The sequence below is a fragment of the Vicugna pacos genome, chromosome 21, assembly GCF_048564905.1.
Source record: "Vicugna pacos chromosome 21, VicPac4, whole genome shotgun sequence".
NCBI classification, from domain to species: Eukaryota; Metazoa; Chordata; class Mammalia; order Artiodactyla; family Camelidae; genus Vicugna; species Vicugna pacos.
The window spans coordinates 14,922,611-14,937,598 of record NC_133007.1 but is presented as its reverse complement, the minus strand read 5'-3'; the positions used below and the strand labels follow the sequence as shown (position 1 = coordinate 14,937,598).

At 36.0% G+C, this 14,988-nt stretch overlaps 1 protein-coding gene across 4 annotated transcripts in view; it reads right to left on the bottom strand.

The window, feature by feature from the left end:
* Positions 1-6,194: 6,194 nt before the first annotated feature.
* KIFAP3 (kinesin associated protein 3) overlaps positions 6,195-14,988 on the bottom strand; it is a 136,764-nt gene continuing 127,970 nt past the window's right edge. For 3 of the 4 annotated variants that reach the window (XM_072946142.1, XM_072946141.1, XM_006211105.3), the window contains one exon: positions 6,449-6,653. In XM_072946142.1, the coding sequence (XP_072802243.1) occupies positions 6,545-6,653 (109 nt within the window). In that variant the 3' untranslated portion in view covers positions 6,449-6,544. Of the gene's footprint in view, positions 6,654-14,988 lie in introns of all 4 variants that reach the window. The other variant, XR_012062720.1, reaches the window with a different exon arrangement.

The window sequence follows — 14,988 nt, the reverse complement described above, 5'->3', positions numbered from 1 at the left end:
ACACCAGAAACATCAGCCCTGCCACCTGTGCTGCATTAAGTGACACAGACATAGTGTCTACCAGCACAGGAATGTCCTGCTTACAACATCCCTACTCTCCATATAATTTGGACGTAACCTATAAATTAAGTGAATGAACAAGCATGCAGCCATTTTAAACATGACTTACTGGGGGAGTCCTTGCATGTTTACTGGTTTCAGACACTGAGGATATGCCTTCCAATTAGTTTCCTGTAAATTAGTGATTTGCAATCCTAGGCACATTAAAATCACCGGGGGGAAATTTTAAACTGTTAATAATTCATGGGCTCCCAGAGACGATTATTTAATTGGTTTGAGTTGCAGTTTGGGCACCTACATTGTCTAAAAAGCTCCTCAGGTGATTCTACTGAATGCACGCTGGTGTACAAAATAGTACCCACACTATGAACTAATGTAGTGGTTCTCAAAGTGTGGTCCTTGGCTCAGAAGCAGCAGCAGCACCTGGGGACTTGTTAGAAATGCAAAACTGGGGGCCTAATCCGAGACCTACTGAATCAGAAATACTGGGACCCGGCCCAGAAATGTAGTCCGGTAAGCCCTCCAGGTGATTCTCGGGTAAGCTGTTAGGGAGCCACCGAACTAGTGAAGTTATCCGACGGAGTCTGAGCAAGCATCGTTTTATTTCTGATAGACCCCCTCTAATAATGCTTTTGCCTTAAAGTTTATTTTTTCTTGTATTAATATATTTACTCAATCTCCTTTTATCCTTGAATGAGTTTAACAGAATATACAGTTGTGGGTCATCAGTTATTTTCTCTGCACTCATCGAAGATATTCTACTGGCTGTTTGTGCTCAAAATTGTTGAGATCTGTTGTCAGTCTAATTACAGTACCTTTGTAAGCTTTCTTTGTCTCTGGCTGTTTCTTTTTTCTTTGATATGTTTCAGTTTCACGCTGGTGCATATGTGTGTGTGTGTGTGTGTGTGCGTTTCCTGTCTTCGTATTTGGTGTCTTCCTCAGTGCTGTGGTCTGAATGTCTGTGTCCCTGCACAATTCATATGTTGAAACCTAACCCTCAACGTGGGTTGACATTAGGAGGTATAGTTTTGGGGAGGTGCAGAGGTCGAGAGTGGAGCTGTCATGAATGGGATTAGTGCTTTTATGAAAGAGGCTCCTAAGAGATCCCCTGTCCTCTTCCACCATGTGAAGACACAGAAAGAAAGAATCATCTATGAACCAGGAAGTGGGGCCTTACTAGCCACTACACCAAATCTGCCAGCACCATCATCTGGGACTTCCTGTGAGAAAGAATTGTTTATAAACCATCAAGTCTGTGGTTTGAACAGACTAAGACTCATTTTGAGATATATTCATCTTTTGTTATTTTAGAAAGTTCTCTATTTTAGAAAGTACTGCCTCATCCTTTATGCTTTTCTTCTAGAACTTTTCATTTTATAATTTATGTCCCTTAACTGCTTATATTTCTATATCTTGGTTATTATCATTGTACTTTTTATTTTTAAAAGTTAAACAATCTTCTATACAATTGTTATAGGTTACTTTCCATTTTACGGTTATTACAAAATATTGTCTGCATTCCCCAGGATGTGTGTACAATACATCCTTGAGCCTGTCTTACACCCGATACTTCGTACCTCCCACTCCCTTACCCCTATATTGCGCCTCCCCACCCCTCCCCACTGGCAACCACTAATTAGTTCTCTATATCTGTGAGTCTGTTTCTTTTTGTTATATTCACTAGTTTGTTGTATCATACAATATTTATTTTCCTCTGACTTATTTCACTTAGCACAATGCCCTCTAAGTCCATCTGTGCTGCTGAAAATGGCAAAATTTCATTCTTTTTTATGGCTGAGGAGTATTCCTTTGTGAGTGTGTGTGTGTGTGTGTGTGTACACAAAGGAATATATATATATATATATATATATATATATATATATATATATATACACACACACACACACACACACACACACACACACACACACACATATATATATTTTTTTATACCACATCTTCTTTAACCATTCATCTACTGATGGACATTTAGGTTGTTTTAATATCTTGGCAATTGTAAATAATGCTGCTATGAACAATGGAATGCTTGTATCTTTTCAAGTTAGTGTTTTTGTTTTTTTCAGATATATACCCAGAAGTGGAACTGCTGGGTCATACAGTAATTCTATTTTTAGTTTAGTTTAGTTTTTTTTTTAATGGAAGTACTGGGGATTGAATCCAGGACCTCATGCATGCTAAGCACCCACTCTACCACTGAGCTGTTACCCTCCTCCACTATTTTTCATTTTTTGAGAAACCTCTACACTGTTTTCCATAGTGGGCACACCAGTTTACATTCCCGCCAACAGTGTACAGTGGTTCCCTTTCCTGCACATCCTCACTAACACTTGTTATTTGCGGTCTTTTTGATGACAGCCATACTATCCATACTACCCAAGGCAATTTACAGATTCACTGCAATCCCTTTCAAAATACCAATGATATTTCTTACAGAACTAGAACAAATAATCTGAAAATTTGTAAGGAAACATAAAAGATCCCAAATAGCCAAAACAATCTTGAGAAAGAAGAACAGAGCTGGAGGAATCATGCTTCCTGACTTCAGACTATACTACAAAGTTACAGTAATCAAAACAGTATGGTATCGGCACAAAACAAATACATAGATCAGTGGAACAGGAGAGAGAGAGCCCAGAAATAAAACCACACATTCATGGTCAATTAATCTATTACAAAGGAGGCAAGAATATAACATGGAGAAAGGAAGTCTCTTCAATGAGTAATGCTGCGAAAACTAGATAGCTACATGTAAAAGAATGAAATTAGAACATTTTGAGCGGATTAAAGACCCAAATGTAAGGTCAGATACTATGAAACTCCTAGAAAAAAAAACAGGCTGAACACTCTTTGACATAAATTGTAGCTATATCTTTTTGGATCCGTCTCCTACAATAATGGAAATAAAAGTAAAAAATTAATGAACAGAACCTAGTAAAACTTAAAGGCTTTTGTATAACAAAGGGAACCACTGACAAAATGAAAAGACAACCTACTGAATGGGTGAAAATATTTGCAAATGATATGACCGATTAGGGACTAATATCCAACATACATAAATGGCTCATTTGACTCAACATCAACCCCCCACCAAAAAAAACCTGATTGAAAAATGGTCAGAACAACTGAATAGACATTTTTCCAAAGAGAAACTACAGATGACCAACAGGCACATGAAAAGATGCTCAACATTGCCCATCATCAGGGAAATGCAGATCAAAACCACAATGAAATACCATACACACCTGTCAGAATGGCCATTAGAACACAAATAACAAATGTTGGCGAGGATGTGGAGAGAAGGGAACCCTTGTTCCTGTACCTTTATAAAAGAACACTTTCACTGAAAACCAACCAGCCAAATGTTGGTGCTCTAATTTTTATTTTCTGTATTATTTTCTTATTTATTATTTAATGCATGCTATTTTCCTTTGCCTTCTCAGAGAGCTTGTCACATTTTTCTTCACATCACTGATTTTTTTTTTGTTTCATTAATTCTATTCTTGAATGCCTCTGTAGCTCATGCAAGTCTTATCCCAAATAGTAGGGAGGTTCTGCTGTACTTCAAAGAAAACATACACTGAAGATTAATGCTATCCCTTCAACTTGGTAGACTTTCAGGTACCTGGCTAGAATGTACATGCGGGGTTTTAGATATCTAAAGAGATTCAAGTATTCTTCCAAATACTCAGTGAGCTAGCAACAAAGACACAGAAGAACACAACTCACCTCACTGAAAATGTCAATGTATCCTCAATGACAGAATTTGGGAAGATTTGCCAATAACCAGGACAAATTGGCTGGATTTGGGAATAAAAAACCTTCGCAGTACCGCTTGGCAAAAAGAAGGAAGACCAATTTATAGTTCTCTCTTATTCTCTGTCTCATGACATAAAATATACAAGGTCTTTAAAATCCTGAACGCCAGGCAGCCAGTAAAAATTAATCCTGTCATAACAAACAAAGACTGAAAGTAGGAAGAATCATCGTTCTCTTTTCTGTGAGACCTTCTGACAATTTGGCTTAGTCTTTGAGTCCTAAAGATCTTGGTGGATTCCTGGTATCATGTAAGGCCAAATGAGAGCCTAGTGACTGTAAGCTCTGAACAAGCTCTGACTAGTAATAGTAGCAAGCGATTCTGTGTGATCTACCTCATTTTCCACTTCAGACGTCCCCGTAAAGTCATAATAAAACATTTGGCTTCAGTTCCACTGGGCTGTGCAGAACTAAGCAACAGGGGTGTGGAAGGGGTAAGAAAGGGCTGAGCGGTGTTTTCTTCCCCATGTACTGACTGAACGCGATGGTGGCTCTCCCACGCAGGGGGCATGTGATCTCACGAAGATGAAGCAGTGTGGGGACGAGAGGAGGAAACAGAACAGAGAAACCTATTCTTGGCTCTATGTGAGAAAGCACCTTAGGAAACTCTCAGAAAGACTGAAAAACAAAGCAAAACAAAAACCCTTGAGAATAATTTCCAGCCATAAACCATGGCTTAAAGCCATAGCAATTTAGTCATTAAAGTCAAATGTGACTTTAACTTGTAGTCAAAACCTGGTAAGGCCGGGATATCTGACTTACATCTAAATGGTATTTCTAAAAGTACCCAAGGGCAAAACCTTTTGTTCTCTATAGTATATAAGAATTTTAGATATTCTTCCTTATTCCTTTAGTAAAACTTTCCTTCATAAATAATGCAAAGGTAAAGCAGTCCATGCCTGAGTGGAAAGATCACAATTTCTCAATCTGTGAAGTCCTAAAATAATGAAAGAAATATACAGAGAGACTGAGCACGTGCAGGCACGCCTCTGTGAGAACAGCCTGGAGATGCTATGAATTGTTGCGGGGTGCTCTTCCTAGAATCAGTTTATAATAGTGCACGGGAATTTCTGTTATAGAATATTTGCTTTATCTATTAATGTCGCTTCAAAGTAACATTTATACTTTCTCCATATGACAAATAATAAGGCAAGGTATTTAGTACTGAGATTACTGGATTGGGAGCATGAAAACAGGTTATGTCACAGACCAAATACATAAACTTGGGCAAGCCGTTTCCTTTCTCCTGGTGTGGTTTTCTTCAACTGGAAGAGTGTGACAGGGTTGTTTGTAAGGCCCTGTCCAGTTTTAACAGTCTACAGTTAAAACAGAAACTAAGACAAATGTGTTCGGAAAGACCAATTAGGTTGTGAGTTCAAAGATACAAATCATATCTTAGATTCACTTACTCTTTAAGGAGGTCATATACTTCCTTATACGTAACAGGTAATTAAAAAAATATCTGTTGATCATATTTTAAATTTTTATGCGATTGGTTTCCCAAATAAGTAGACAGAATGAATTATTTCAAAGGCCCTTTCCAGCTCTACCACTCTCTGCTTAAATATAAATCAAGGCCAATAAATAGTAGAGTAGACCAACGAGATTTTAAGTTCTTGCTTTTGATCTGTGTATTCCTTTCAAAGCCTCATATAATTCCCTCCGTACCAGGTGCTCAAGAAAATATCTGTAGATTATTTTATTTGCTTTGTTTTTCAAGTGAATTTTCCATATTATAACATCAATGAGTTATTTTCGAAGCTCATTATTAATTATGTCTTCCCATTTCTTACTACCTAGATCTTAAAAAAACAAGTGAACAAATGGGGAATGGGTATCTAAGTGAGCAAAATATTTTGTTTCTTCAACAATGAAACTTGTAATGGCTTTTCCATACTTTAGATTTCATGAATAATAAAATCTAAAAATCCAATAGTAATCTAGTTTCATGTATACCAGTAGATGTCCTAGGTTTCCTGTATTAAAATCAGAAAGCAAAATTAATTTGAATTCATTGCTGAAGAAACTCTACCCACATATGATGTAACTTACAGTACATAGTCCATTGTTAACTGAAAAATCATAGTTAAGAACCTTGGGAAGCAATCTTTCAGCCACATGGCATGAAATAAAAAGGTGATATTCTTTTCATAAATTTTAAAGGTAACACACATCATGTGAAATATTCTAGCATTTACAAGGAGGAAAAAGGGCAGGAAAAAATAAAATTCATATGTACTCTCTATAAACATGTAACTCCTAATGAAACACATTAAATAGAAACACATGACTTTTGTTAATTCATTTGTACTTTATGCTTCTTTTTAATAGAAATTAAATTAGTTAATTAATGTACATAATGCAGTGTTTGTTTTCCAGTCTAGTTGCTTTTTAGCATTCACTTTTGAGTCTCCTGGGGAAAGTTACTCAGCATCAAGATGGGGTTTGATGAGTGAACATTGTCAAGCATCAACTGTACTTCACTTAGGACGGAAGAGGCTGGAGTTAATCTGCAGCTAACAACATGGAAAAATAAAAAGAAACACAGACCTGCAACAGTATCAGCATGCATTATTAGGCCAAGGTTCAAAGTTAACCCAACCCACACAGATTTCCTGTCAGCTGAGCGTCCATGTGGAAGGGGGCGACTCTATCGAGATCCATAGACATAGTAGTAAGGTTCATCAGGGCGGAAGCCATAAGCTGTGGCAGGGCGTCCCAGAATGCCGACTGACTGGCCAAAGCCATCCATTCCAAGACTAAAAAGAGAAAAAGGAATAATCAGTTCTATTTTTCATCATACACCCACAATGCAGGTCAAGTAAGAGGCCTGGAATTTTATACCTCCAAGATTCTCTTTCTAGCAGCAAAACGGACTTATGTGGCTGGCTGCCATTAACCTTTCTTCTTCTTAAATACAGCCATAAAATGTGTACAGTAAATATTTACTTCTAACAATTTGTGTTAAAAATGTTGAAAACCTCTGTCATCAGGTTACCATTCAAAACAAAGAGAAAGAGAGATCAGAAAAGTTTTAATACGTTACATTCTAACATAGCTTTTATGCCAGAGTATGAAAAGATTTTACATGCTAGCAATCAGCTGTAACACATTGCTAAGGAATGATAAAATTAAAACTGTAGCAAAGTGAGTTTTGCTAGTTGTAATAAAATCTCTTTTTCATAGGATTAATCCACTATTGGTAAGGACATGCAACTGAGTTTCAGCAGTAATCTCTTACTCAGAGCCAAATCATACTATAAGCTTATGACTAATAGAACAAGACAAAGAATTTTACAAAAGTTGCAATTTCGTTAGCCAGACTTGATCTGCACAGTCTTCTGACTCCTCAGTGGAAAAAATCACTATATAGTACATGTTTTGAGTGACAGCAAACTCATGATAAATTTTGGTTCAATTTATTCTATGGAAATAATAGAAGCCCAGAGATAACCTTCAGAGTTATAGATTGAAACATTGATAAACTTGGATTAATTCCTTTAAAATTATTCTTTCATCTATTAATAAATTTAGAAGAAAAAGTGTGTTTTAAGAATCAGAGAATTATCAAACACTTAGCAAAATGACAAGATATTTATTTTGCCAGGCAAATACGGCAGCTGTAACATGCTCATGCATAACTCATGCGGTGAATGCCAGTGAGCTTATTTCCAATCGAAAGAAATTATTTATAATCCAGAAATGCAAGCTTTGAAAAAAAATATTTAAATGATTCAAGATTGTCTGAGATTATGCTAGAAATAAACTTTTCCTCTTATTAGCAAAATCTCAATATGACTAAAAATATATTCATATAGGCATAACTTCTCACAACTCAAAATGAGATTAAAACACTTTATAAGGAACTTAAAATGTTAAGGTTTTAAATAACTTGTGTGTGTGTGTGTATGCTGGGATAGGATTAAATACTAAAAGTAAAGAACCATTAATACATATAGGGCATATATAGTTCATGTGAATCTACCTCTTAGGGGAATGGAATTTCTGAAATACATGTTTTCGGTCAGCATTTGTAGTGAGTGATCCTGGACAAATCAAACTTTTTGGGCTCCTTCTATGTCAAAACTGTGTCTGTAATTTCTGAAAATTGTTTGAAATTTTTAAGTCTGAATTTTATTTTGAAATGGCAAATATAAGCATGCCTTCCCTACCTTGATCCCATGGAAAGAAAGATGATATTTTCTGATGAAGGGAAATACTACTCTAGAGGTAGCTTTAAAGATGTTTCAGAAATTAATGGAGTCAATTAACTATGACATAGCTGTATCAGTTTAAAATTAGAGGAAAATTTGACCATTGAAAACTTTTTTCTTGAAGCACTAAGGCTAACGAATACTCATGTATCTAAACAATTCTCAATCATATAAAGGTTGATTATATAGCTTGTGGATTTCAACTCCTTCCTTTTTCATCTTGCTACTTATTAACTGCCTTCAGCCACTCCTGACACTTCTTAGCATCTCTTCAGAGGCTGAATAGCAGCAGTTTTAGGTTAAACTGTAGTTAACTTTGTCTGTTTCTCAGTCTCAGGGCTGTGGTGAGATCTCCTTCAAGAACTTGGAAACAAGAGGCACATGGTTGATTAGTGAAGAAATACGCACAAGCACCTTCAAAGCAGAACATCTCACAGAGGAACAATACGACTGTAATTCTATCTCAAAGATGTTGGCACTCAGAAAGGAGTCTGTTAGCCATGCTGGCACAGAACAAGGAGCTCCTCAGAGGCTTTGTTGGTAGAACCAACCCAAGCAATTCCTTGGGGTGCCCTGTAACACCATCACGACTATCGGACCCTTTTGGCAGGCTTGTCCTCATTGAGGAAAGGGCCTTAACAAAGGGTCTGAGTCTGAAGACATTATAGGTTCAAATGGCAAAACCCTGTTTTTTTTTATTTCTATGACCAATAAGCAAACTTCTGATCACTGTTTTCTCATGTGGCTTGCCAACAGGGTAAAGAATAAACTTAGACATTGCCTGTCATTTGCCTGATGGTTATACTTTCACTGTAAATTGACAAATGAATACTCTGTTTTATTAATATGTCACATTTTTTTGTTAAGAATATGCATCCCCAAGTCAGTGAATGTAAGACCAAACCTTGAACACTGATATATTTGAGTTTCTGAGCCTGCAAGCTTACTGTAATAAACTTCTATTTATGCACTCAACGGTTCACCCACAGACATCTGTGTGCATTACAAGGTACAAGACACATTCTTTTTTAACTTCCATAGATATTATTCAGGAGAAGTTTTCAAATAGGAAAATGAAGCCAACTCCTAAAAGTAAGTTTTCCTGGAATTATCCATCATGTATCACAGATGAACTTGCTGTTTAAAGAATATCTGAAACATTATTGGATGGTACTTCGACGTAAGTCCTAGGTCCTTTTGTATTATGAAAGATCAACTATATTCACAGTTAATATCTTTTAAATAAAATTCACTCTGAAATAGAATAGTTCGATTCCTTTAACTCTCATTTGGTTTTAATATAGTAGGGAAATTGGCTTTTCAGGATGCTAAAACCTGGAGATCGATATTCTTTTGGGACATGAGGACACTTACTTTACTTCCTCCCTTGGGATAAGGATGTAACCTTGTTAATGCTGAATCTGGTCAAAATCAAGAGAGCCTGATATAAGTCTTCCCAGTAGAAGCAGATAGATTATCTAAGTTCTTCTGGAAGGGGACAGAAACATGAACGTAACAGGGAAGTGACAGCGAAAATTGTCCTTTCCTGATGCACCGAGGCTTGACTTAGAGCAAACAGTAGTAAAGCCACTTGCATGCCCTCATTACCGACCCTGAGAAAGTAAGCTGTGGTGTGCTGCACCTGCTCTTGCCCTGTGTGACCATTCTGCTTCAGATGAGAGTTTGCATATTTGGCTATTTATACTGGAATTTAATCCAACACTGAACATGTGTCTCTGTGTGTGCACTCTCTTCCTGGTACTCCTAAACAATATAAAAAAGCTGTGTGTCACTTTAGATTAGAATATGCCACTACTAGATCACTTTTTCTTTACAAGACAAATTTTGTAGTTATCATTTAACCTTTATTCTCAATGTCTAGAAATCTTATTTTGGACCTCTGAATTAGAAAAACACCAGAATGCAGTATTACTTCTTGAAAATATATAATTCTAGTCCAAAGAAAATGGTTACTGTTTGTTGTGAAGAGACAAGTAGGAAAGGTTAGGCCCCCATCTGCTATTAACTTTTATATCCCAAGAACAATGATTTTGGGGCACCTAGAAAAAAATGAAAGATTCTTCATAAGTAAAATATATTTAAAATCAACAGCAAATATAAACCACTTCTAGATTTTTTTTTTAAAGAAACATTTAGGAATCTAATTAGCACTCAGCAAGCATAAGACTAAAGTTTCTGTAAAATTTACAAGGCTTCAAACAGATTTTCAACAGCATTCACTTGAATTCTAAACTTGAGGTGATTCGAAAGGGAGGAAACAGAAATCAGACATGACAAGTGATGCTTCACATGCAGCACATCACAAGGGGACGGCAGCCAGCACGGACTCCTAGGCACTCCGAGGCTCTTATTAAACTTCTGCGCCAGAGTTGACATTCCTATAGAAAGGGAAGAAAATTACCTACCTCTGGCTGTGTGTGAGGCTTAATTAGTGCGTATTTGTAAAGCACTTTGAAATCCTTGGCTGAAAAGTGCTGCATAAGTGAAAAGTATCATTATTGTATTAAAATTAGATGAAAGCAACACAAGGCTTTTTCTTCTTTGACATTTCCAAGTCAGCAAAACGAATGCAAAGCAAATAATGAATACATTAGTGGATGCTAGAGAAAAAAAAAAGGGGGATACATTCAAGCCAAGTTCTCTTTTCATAGGCTCACAGAATCTTTGACTTGGACACATTTTCAGAAATAATCTGATGTAGTCACAACATCTGTGAAGGCTCTACAAAAATTCTTGTCGGAACACCCCCAGAAATGAAGTGCTCATTACGTAGTCAAGGCAGTTCATTCCTTCTACAGACACATTAAACTGTTATAAAGTTCTTTATTACACTGATCTGAAATTTGGTTCTATTAGTCCTAGAATTACTTCCTTGAACCACAAAAGAAGTCTAATTCTTCTTTAATATGACTACTTCACAACTGTCATTTAATCAATCTTCATGCCATGGTCTCTAAAATCATGTCCTCTCTAAAATACCTCATTTTTTTGCTCACTATCTTAAAATAAGCTGAAAATAATGCGGTACTTATGATGTGGTCTGAAACCAGTACAGAACATAACAAGATCCTATTTCTGACTCTCTGCTATTGTGGGCTAAAACTGTATTGATCTTTATCAAAATTTTTAAGGAGTCACTACCACAAAATGGCTTATATTGACTGTGTAATTGTGTGTGGAGACACACACAGACACACATGGAATTTATAATTTGTAACTACCATGTTTAACTTCATCTTTTTAGTTTGGGTCTTTCTTTGCAGATTCTGTTTTCCCTAAGACAAAATCCTTTATAACAACATAGTTATAGAGAACAATGGTTCTTACTTTGTCATCCATAAGATAATATGGAAGGCTGGAATTCTTTTGGGATTGTCAAGTGGAAGGACTTAACATGAACTAACTTTTTGGGAAGGAAACAGCTCCAGCATATTATAAAACTATATGAAATGACTTGGTAATAGTCTTCTAGAACAGTTCATTCTTTTTATCAATTACTCCAACATACTGATCATAGAATAAAAATAAGTATTTTTAACTTCCTTTCTAAGTAGATTATATATTGAGCATCATAATAATTTCAGCTTATGTATGATTTGTCATGGGAAATTTAAGTCTATGCAATAGTGGTCCTTTGTCCAACCATCCATTCAAATAGTACGAGTTCCTATAATGTGTTAAATACACCGTTGAGGGTCAATGTTAAAAAGGAGATGTGGTGCTGGGAAGGCAATAATAAAGAGGACATGGTTCCTGACAATGCACTGGAGGCAACTAACATGGAACAAAATTCTGATAATAGTATGTTGTATAACCCTAGTATATTTATAAATTACTACAGAATAGACTAGGACCAAATATTTAATATAATGTGACAGTATACTAGAGGTATGTATAAATTGTTACAGAAGAAACTCAGGGGCTAGAAAGTCACCATAGAAAATATTTTGATTTTAACGCACCTGTTACTTCCTGTCATCATATTTTGTTTTCTGTCTTTATTTCCTATTAGGATGTAAGCACCATGAATGTTAAGAACTGTCTTACTCACTGCCATATCCCTGGCATCCAGCACTGCACCTGACATGGAGTGGGTGTTTGAAAAGACTGCGTGAATGGGCCAATCTCAAAGGACAAGTAGGATTTCACAAGTGAAAAGGAAGAATTACTGATAGTGTGGCAGCCTGAGCAAAAGAAAGGAAGAGCTGAAGAATGACCCGTTGTGGCTGAAGTCTTCGGTTTATGATGTAGGCAGCAGCAGGAGGAGATAAAGCTAGAAAGGGAGGTTAGGACTAGATTCTGAAAGTTCGTCATGTTCCACACTAAGAACCAAATACTTTTGGAGTATTTTCAATGATTTTTAAGAAAAGGAACAACTTACTTCTGTGTCTTAGGAACATAACTGAGGTAACACAGGGTTGAGAGGCCAAAGCATGGAGAATATTTAAGGGAATGTTTGGCTGTTCACACGTGAAGAAGGAGCGCCTGGAGAGGCACTGGCAGAATTAACAGCGATCAAATGTGCTACACTTCATGACAAAAAATGCTATCTTTTCTCTTTTGAAATGGATTTTTAAAGTTATATCTTTTCTATCTGAGAACTGAGAATGAAGAGAAAGAATTCCAAAATTGGCTAAAAATTTGAGAGGTTATAGTTACTTGGAATCAAATAATTTTTGCCACTTTGATATGGGACTATGTTTCATCAAATAACTAAGCGGTAATAGTATTCCGCGTAGGTGAAATCAGACTGTAGAAGTAGTTTGCTGCAGCACTGAATAGGAAGAACTGAACTATTCTGGCAAAGGAGAACGCTTTTTCTTGAAATTCATATATACAGTACTAAAAGAAGTGTGAATTAAATGAGACAATACCTATAAAATTATTTACCTAACATTTGTATAGTGACATTATTAAATCCAGATCCAAATGTTTGCAATTTACAGATCAACCACTAGATGGAGAGCTTGTCTTACGTACTATCACGTCCTACAAAGCAAGCTTCACCAAATTTAAACTTCTCAGCGCATTTAACATTGCTACAATGTGGTTTCCATTGCTTTTTTCATATAATCAATGTTTTCATCTTTTAGATGTAAAATAATCTGGAGTTAAACAGAAATCTCTCATTCATATGCAAAAAAAAAAAGGTTTGTGAATGAGGAGGCCTATGAAAATGATAGAAGAGGCTGTCTTGGACACTGAAAAATATAATTAATACACATGCATGTTCAAGTACTTCTATTATAGGAAAATTTCTGAAGTTTTCACTGAACTTGTCAATAGCATCCTGTTTCTATAAATTCATATGTAATACATATACACTTTAGGTTGCTCAAAGGTGTTACTTATTGCTTTGGACTTGAGTCTTTGTACTATTGAGAAAATGGACACAGTTAAGCAGTCTTACTGCATTTCACCAATATATATCAAGTTTAGCTGTCATTTTCCATTTAGTTTTTTTCCACTCTTAATCTTTTATATGCATGACTATCATTTTTTATTATGATAAAACTAAAAGGCTAAAGAATCTTAAAGAGTTATATTTTTAGTGAAATCAAATTAATATTTTCCTCAAAATTAAGGGCAAATGATATGAGTAGTGGGAAGCTGTATTTAAAGTATTCATCTGGAACTTGTTAAAAAAATTTTTTTGAAAAAGACATCTGTGAGTTCTAAGGGGAAAAATACCACCTTGGGGACAAATCCTTTCAATTTAGTTACTATACTGAGATGCCTCAGATAAAAACTAATTTGTACTAATGATGGAGGAAGTATGTGTAAAACAGTCACTGATTTATTCCAAATGGAAAGAAATTCCACTTCACCGATGCTCTTCTAATATCATTCAATTTACAATTCCCTTACTAGACATCTTAATTTGTTATTTAACCCATCTCCATAGCCAATTTTAATGATTATATTTTTACGTGAGATGTTATAGTTGGTACTTTTTCGTATTATATCATCATTGCATTAAGTTTTCTATTCCTTTAAAAAATTTTTTTTACAGTCTCATTGAGATTCTTCTATTAACTCTAGTTCTCATGCATCCTAACTCTCTTACTGTTGCATCTGACAATTCTTCACGACAGCCCCTTTCTTCATGAGCTTCCTAATTTTTTATTGTATTCAACTTTAGGTTTGTTTTTTGCTTATCTGTTGGCCCTTGAGTTTGGAAATACTTCTACAGAGAGGTTCTGTATTTGTTTATAATATATCAAGGCCCTTGGGCCTAATATATCAAAACTGTCCTGAAACAATTTTAGTGATAATTTCCTGACTTGGGGTTCCCTGAATTAGATGTATGGTATATGTATGGTATAAATTCTGAACCCATGCATGTGCGTGGAGCAAGCTGATAACTCCTTTCTCACGGGTGACTACTGTCCCAGTCTAGTGTCTTGGGGAAGAAGACAAGCTTTGGCCACTTCTCTGGGCTGGTGAATTAAAATCATCTAGTCCTCTTTTTAACTGATGAGAAAAAGACAGCCCTTTGAAGTTCCAGGCTTTATAAAGGGAATTCAGTTCCGCTTTCCTATGCTGTATAACCATACCTAGTTCAATATTCTTATGGTGATTCTTGAGTATGTGTGTGTGTATGTGTGTGTGTGTGTGCGCGCACCTGTGTGTGACTTTGGTGAATTTTTGTGAATGTGGCCACGAATTATAACTTTTTCTTATATTTTGTCCACCTTTTCTGTATCTATGTAGGAGGAGGCCCCTCCAAGTCAGCTCACTCTACCATCTTGCTGGAAGTCCCTCCCACTTTATTCTTATTATCGGCACTGCACATCTAAGGAAAGACTTTATAGACCTTGTATAGCTGTGACTCAAAATTGGCTTTATTGAATAGAAC